Raw genomic sequence first — 7,435 nt, 5'->3', positions numbered from 1 at the left:
CACTTCTTCTTAAACCCTCTTACCTAGGGGTAGTGCGACCAGGCTGGCCTCGAACTCCCAGAGATCCGCCTGCCTCTGCCTCCCGAGTGCTGGGATTAAAGGCGTGCGCCACCACCGCCCGGCTGTACACAATTTTTTAAGACACCAGGTTGCACAAACAGAAAACACTTGCTGACAGTGAGAATACTGAATGATGGGTAATATTCCAGTCAGCTGTAGCCGTGAGGGAACTGAAGCCAAGGAGATTACAGACTGCCCTAAAGACAAAACTATTAAATGAAAGACTGAAACTGGAATTTGAAGCCAAGTTAAGACACCACAAGAGGTCAGAATGAAACTCAAGAAATACTACTTGAGGCCAGGCGGTAGTGACATACACCTTTAATCCCAGCACTAGGGAGGTAGAAGCAGGTGGATCTCTGTGAGTTCAAGGCCAGTCTGGTCTACAGAGCGAGTTCCAGGACAAGCTGCAAAGCTACAGAGAAACCCTGTCTCAGAAAAAAGAAACTAAACAAAACTGCTTTAGTGTATAGCAGAGGAAGAATTCTGCGAAACCGAAGCTAAAAATGAGTGTGATATGCCACCAGCATTTAGTGATAGCATGTAATAGATGGTTGATTTTCAAAGACGTGTGTGTGTGTGTGTGTGTGTGCCTGCATGGGTGGAGATGAGGATATGTGTGTGTGTGTGTGTGTGTGTGTGTTCCCCTGAATTTTGGAATGCATTGTTTCATTAGAACTACAAACCCAGTTCTTGAAACAATGCATTGTGATAAAAAAATGCAGACTCAGTTTTCAAATCGCTAAATTTTGTACTTGAAAAACTCCTCTGTTGCTTCTGTATCTCCAATTTAGTAGACTTTATCACTTTGTTTTTCTTTGTAAAAGAAAAAAAATTTACCCCATCATCCTAAGGCAGCCACCTTTATTCTGCGGAGCACTAAGTGGCCTCATGTCTGGAAGCATAGGGACTGAAGATATGAGTTATCTATCAGAGGCTTGACAGGACTCTGAGCACTCAGAATTCACTGCTCTCCACTCGAGAGTGCACCAGGTTTATCTGTCAATGTACAAACTTGCTAAATTCTGCTCAGATGGCAAATGGACCAGTGAATCACAGTAACTGTTTCTGAGGTATTCCAGTCTCCTCCCCTGTGGTCCCAAGCTCTGTTATGTCAGGATATCCCTGAGTTGATGACACTCATCACATCGTTCTGGTGCCAGGAGACAAATGTTTGCTCTCCTTCCATAAGGAAGAGATTCATGCAGCCCACCAAGTGCAGACACCAGATCTGTTTAAGTACAATAAAGTCATTAGAGAAAGAAACAGCATCCACTAGATGGCGAAATTTCACTAACTCCCACGTTGATGTTTCAGAAAGTCCTGTGACTGGTCTCACTGTCCCTTAGGACTGGAAGGGAAGGCTCTGATGTAACACTTTCATAGCTATGTGGAGAAGAACATGCAGCAAGGTTAACGGGAAAACAGCAAACAATACTATACAACACAAGCTTATTGCAGTCCCTTAAGTTTGAAACAGTTCTAAAAGTAACAACACGTTGAAGTGGACAAGATTTTACTCAGCCCCACTGAAGAGAGCTGTCACCCCTATGCCATCAGCTGCCTGCTTGCCTTCCCAGTGTAGAATGCAAAATCTTGGAACAGTAAACGTATCCCTCAGAGCTCAGTGGCGAAGACAGGTGTAATCTAATGATCATAGCTAGCTCTAAGAAAAAAATCTGTGGCGTATTTGAAAATGAGGATCCATCCAGCTACAAAGCATGAGATATTTCTGAAGGTGTGATGCAGTAAAGTCTCATTTGCACAAACTTGGAAGCTAACTCCTGGCTGCTTAGCTACTCCATCTGTCCTTAATAATACCACCTAAGCTCTTTGGGTAGCCGTTGGATAGTGGGAAACGCACCCTAAAAGACATTTGCCAAGAGAATCCAGGTAACATCAAGTTGCATTTGCAACTAAAGTGTAGAGGCACCAGGCTGAAGAATCCAGTGATGTTATGCACAAATGAAAAATATTACATTAACATCCAGGTGACCAATTGAACTCATGACCTCCTTAAATAGTCTTACGTGGGTATCCTTATTTTGTAATTTTTATAAAGGGAAAAGGCATAGTAGAAAACTTTATGCTAGCATCAGGAGGCGATTTCTTTAAACTTCATGTTCTATGACTTTCTGGTTTTTAAGGTGTAATTTCTGTTTTCTTCTTTGATTTTGGAACTTAGGTGCCCTAAGTATTGGAACTTAATATTGTTTTGGAATAAGTGTTAATGTTGGTTTGAAAATAAATCTATGAAGAAGCCATTATCTTTTAAATGAAGCATTTTCTAAATCTCATTTCATTGTCATATTGTGATTCCCCGAAATAAGAGAAAATGGAACAAAACAAAAATTAGAAAAGAAGTATAGCCATACGTGGTGGCACACTGCTTTAATCCCAGCACTCAGGAGGCAGAGGCAGGCAGATCTCTTTGAGTTCGAAGCCAGCCTGTTCTACAGAGTGAGTTCCAGGACAGGAGGGTTGTTACACAGATAAACCTGCCTTCAACAACTAAATAAATAAATAAGTCTATTTTAAAATTGTAAAATACTTGGAAGGCATATGCCACATAGGATCTTTTCCATGCCAACATCTTGTATGGATGGTTTTGTCTCTTGAACTGTTGAAAGTATGAAAGGGCCAGGGTTAAATTGGAATTAGATATTCTGATGTCCTAGGTATCTTTTAGGTCACTGAATACAACAATATCATGCTATTGTATGCTTTAAAGTTTCAGGTGAAAAGGGTTTAGATCAGTGGTTCTCAACCTGAGTGTTGTGGCCCCTTTGAGGGTTGAACAGCCATTTCACAGGGGTCACCTAAGACCATCAGAAAACACCTTTTGACTCATAACAGTAGCAAAATTACAGTTATGAAGTAGCAACAAAAAAATCATTTTATGGTTGGGGGGGTCACCACAATGGGAAGAACTGTATTAAAGGGTCGCAGCATTAGGAAGGCTGACAACCCTGCTTTAGGTTGATCTTTGCAAAGACAATACAGTCTAAATGGACAACAAGGAAATTACCATGCCACCCATAGTTTAGGAGACCAGCACTGAACTCACTCAAATGTTCTTGGCCTGTGCAGTTTTTCATAGCCAACAATTATTTCCTCTCTGAGAATATGCAAAATGATTAATCGTACCAGATGTGATAGGCAAAGTACCTTGGAAAGTTTAGCTTTATTAGCAAAAACATTCTTCCTAATCTGTCCACTCTAAAACCAGCTTGCTCTTAATGCTGCTTTCCTACCTGAATGCAGCTCACTAGTAGTGTAGTGTCAACATGGGAGCCAATTTTATCATGGTTCTCTCCTTTGGGGAGTAACTATTTGAATAAGTTATTAAATGGCAATAAAATGAACAGAAAATAAAATGAGCAGGAGTTTTATATATAATCTATTTTAATGGAATGGTTCTGGAAAGTTCTCTAATAAATGTCCTTCACCCGAATCCCAGCTTCAGTATGACACGGGGCCTAAGAGTGAATTTCCTAGCCCACATTTGAAATATTTATGAATACAGTTGGGATATTTATGAAGAGAGGTGGTTGTGCTGCCCCCACCAGACAGGCAGCGAGCGCCCTACTGTCTTAGAACCTAGGCTCCCTGCCCCACAACACAGGCAAATGCTGGGAGACTTGCTCCTATGTGCTTGAATCACATAAAAATAAAAACACATATAGGCATGGCCAATTCTGTAATCCCAGCACTGAGAAGCAGACAGGCAGATTCCTTGGTGCTTGCTGGCCAGCCAGACGAGCTTCTGGCTCAGTGAGACCTTGTCTTGTATAGAAAAGGGCCACAGAGCAAGCCACCTGGCATACTTCTCCCGCCTCCACACCCCCGTGTAGGGGTTTGTGTGCAAACGGGCTTGCACGTACACACACACACGCACATACATGCACACACACAAAAGCCATTATGTTGTCTCTTTTAAAAGCCTTCAACATAGTTGTCCTAAAACCCTGTACTTTGGAGGTCATTGAGATCAATTAAGCTGACGTCTGGCTTTATGCTAAGGGAATGCATTAAGGCAAAGCTCAGATTCAGCCTTTTCTGCTGCCCCACTTACTGTTCCTGTGACTTTGGTGTGTCTTAGTTTCTGGGTGTCTTCTTTTCTGACCCTATACTATACACATCAGAAAAGGGGTCGACATACAAATTGAACTCAGAAAGCTGGAGGATAGTGCTGACTTCTGGTCGCACTTGTTGGTGAGACAGTAAGCAGCACGGATCAGAAGGGACACATCCTAAATTAGCACTCTCCTTTCAGGCCAGAAGTGTGCCTCCCCTAAAGGACTCAGTCTAACTAGCAATCCTTCCCTCCGTATTTCTGCTGCTGGCTGGAACTCTTTAATAATCGAGGCACAACGAGTAGAGGATACAATCACTTACTGGGAGGGCAAGGGGCGCTTGATCCTGGCAGCAGTCACTGGCACCGCCTCCTGTTCGGGTCTCTCCTCCATGTCCCCTCCGTAGCCACTGTCCTCCGTGTCTATGCTGTCACTCTTCCACGTGGGCTCGTCCTGTTCCATCACTTTCCAGCCTTGGGTCAGCTCGGACACCAGATTAGTGCATTTTCTTCTCCGCGTTGGCGAGTCACGGCTGAGAAGTCTGTCAATGTCGCTCTCCGGCTGAACAGCTTCAGACGGACCCCCGTCGTTCTCATACTTGTGGCTCAGGTAGTTCACATCTCCTCCTCTCTCATAAGCCTTGCTGACAACTGTTTTGGTCACCTCTTTCCTCTTGATGTGGGAGACCTCGGAGGCGTCCTCTGAGGGTTGTCCACGTCCATGTACATCTGGCTTTGGAAATGGAGGTTCGGGGGCATGCTGGTGGGGACTGGGGCATGCCACTGGCTTAGGAGTGTGCGGTGGGTCATTGGTCGCTCCAGGTAGCCAGCCTGCAGGCTCCTGGGCCTGCCTGGTGCTGTTCTCATTTGCCCACTGCTGCCAACCGCGAGCCAAGTTGATAACCAGGGTTGCTGTTCGTACCTTCCGGAGGGCACTCTTGGCGGGCCCCGCCTCCCTTTCATTTTCTCCGGGAGCCATGCTACCTGTTTCTTCTCTGCAGGCAATCTGGGCCCTGGGTAAGGAGGGAACGTGTGTGAGAGAGAGGCGCTTGGGATTTAAATAGAAGCAGGGCGTGAGTGGGAAGGGGAGCCCGTGAGGCTGGAAACTATTCAAAGCATTTCTTGCCACGATTCGGTGCCATCTCTGTGACGGTGTTCTGTTTTTAAACACTGACAGGTCCCGTTTCATCACAGCAGAGGGACATCTCTGGTGGCAGAGGACACCGGTATGTTTCTTCCTCTCTTCTCCAAGTGCCAGGATGGAAAGTACTAGATTGCGTCATGCGCTCCGCTTTCTGCTTTCCTTGACCTTAAAAGATGACCCTACCATTTATAGGAGCATACAGTGTGTGCACAAATTGTCCAAGAGCGGCTTAGGCTTCCTCTCAGGTAAACGTCTGTAGCCCTCAATAGAGCTGCTATTTGGTCACATCTCATAGACGAGAGACAAGATCTTTACCTTCCTGCAGGTGATAACAATGTTCTGAGAGATTGGTAGCTTGAGCCTCCTTTCCTTTTGTAACTGTCAGAGAGAACCCTGAGAAAATTGTCTGATCAGTTCTTCATTTCTAGATGGAAACATTGAAACCCAGAGGAAATATGATCCAGATGGTGAAAGGCTAATTATTGTTTTCTATCCCCATACTGGGAGAAAAACCTATTAAAATACATTAGCATACAATGTATATTAAGTCAGTAAACTAGTCTACTGATATAAAAATTAAATTATATTTTACACATCTTAGTATGTATCTTTTTATATACTTACCTACATTCTTTAAATCTATAACTGTTTAATCATATAAAGACAAAATAAATGGACACTCTGAGGCATGCTCTCTTATTTTATTTTATTTTGATACAAAGTATCATCACGTAGCTCTAACTGGCCTGGAACTTGCTGTGTACAACAGGTTGCCCTCATTCTCCTGCCTTTGTCTAGTGAGTGCTAAGCTTAAAGGCATGTGCCACTACACTGGGCTCCCTTTTTTGTTGTTTTTAATGACTGACTATTAGTTTGATTAATATTTTCAAATTATTTTATTTATTTTTGAGGTTATAATACAATTACATCATTTTCCTCCCCCCCCCCCAAACCTCCTATATATTCCTACTTTCTCTCTTTCAAATTTATGGTCTCTTTTCTCATTAATTGGTACATGCACACTTTGTGTGTGTGTGTGTGTGTATGTGTGTGTTTGCTACATGAACAAGTACAACCCGCTAGTCTATGTAATATTACTTGTATGAGGCCTCAATCCTACACAAATAACTACAGGCACCTAAGGAATGCGAGAGCAGAAATATTCTTCCCCTGGGAAGAGCTGCTCATCGATGGTTATTCAATACTAAATGATGAGCCTTGAAAACACGAGTTTCTCCTTGTTTTTAATAATATGAACTTCGTTAACAGGCAAAGACATTTGTTTGAACCTTCAGAACATCAAGTAAAGAAATGTTTCTAGAACTGCAAAGATCAGTCATGTGGACAGAGATGCAGCTGTCTGCTCCATGCCATTAGACCAGATAAAAAGGTGCAGGGCTCAGCACTGAATAATTTATTGAAGTAAGACAAATAGAAATTCTTTTTTATTCGCCACCACTTTAGGCTTTTAAAGTCTATCCCTTCCCCCAATTTTGACATGTAGTCAACAGACTGATTGCAAAATATTGCCTGTGAGCGCTATGAAAAGTATCAACGTTAATTTCTTCTGATAGACACAATCACTCAAAAAAAAATGTGAGTTTTTCATAATGTCAGTTACTGGTGCCCTAGGAGTCAAACAATTTTGGAAGTGTTTGAAAAACCTCTCTGGAAATCTGTCAGAAGTGTCCTCTGAGGTCAGCAGTGTGTGATAGCATCAACGACACTGACACAGAATCCCTCTTGATTAATTAAGGAGGAAATGGGATCACAAGGGTGGAGGACTATTATAAACAAAGACGAAAATCTGAGCTCACATTCCTGCCCTGCCTTCCTCCAATATCGATGCGTTACACACTGCTGGGTTCAGTGGGATTTCCATGCCTCCCACTGCGCAGTCCTGGACAAAATGGGCTCCTCTGAGACATCCAGAAGCCTCGCTCAGGGTCGGGGTAATTTCCAGCTTGCAGAGGATTGCTCAGGTTCCCTCCTGATAAAGAGGAATGTAGAGGGGGTTGTGAAGAGGGCTTCATAGTTAGCAACCACCGCAGGCAGCTGCCTGAGGTTTGAGGCTGTCAGCAGATGGTCTCGGGGGCAGGAGTAGCTCCTAAAGAGATCCGTTCATTCCTCGGAGATTTGGCTTTGATGGCAACTGC

The 7,435-nt window shown here is 43.5% G+C and overlaps 1 protein-coding gene across 1 annotated transcript in view; it reads right to left on the bottom strand.

Moving 5' to 3' along the window:
- Abra (actin binding Rho activating protein) overlaps positions 1-5,114 on the bottom strand; it is a 6,726-nt gene extending 1,612 nt beyond the window's left edge. The window contains exon 1 of the mRNA XM_005367517.2: positions 4,459-5,114. Within this exon, the coding sequence (XP_005367574.1) occupies positions 4,459-5,114 (656 nt within the window). The remainder of the gene's footprint in view (positions 1-4,458) is intronic.
- Between the last annotated feature and the right edge of the window lie 2,321 nt (positions 5,115-7,435).

Source organism: Microtus ochrogaster, unplaced genomic scaffold (genome assembly GCF_000317375.1).
Source record: "Microtus ochrogaster isolate Prairie Vole_2 unplaced genomic scaffold, MicOch1.0 UNK19, whole genome shotgun sequence".
NCBI lineage: Eukaryota > Metazoa > Chordata > Mammalia > Rodentia > Cricetidae > Microtus > Microtus ochrogaster.
Note: the sequence above shows the minus strand (reverse complement) of the source record. Positions and strands in the feature narration are given on the sequence as shown.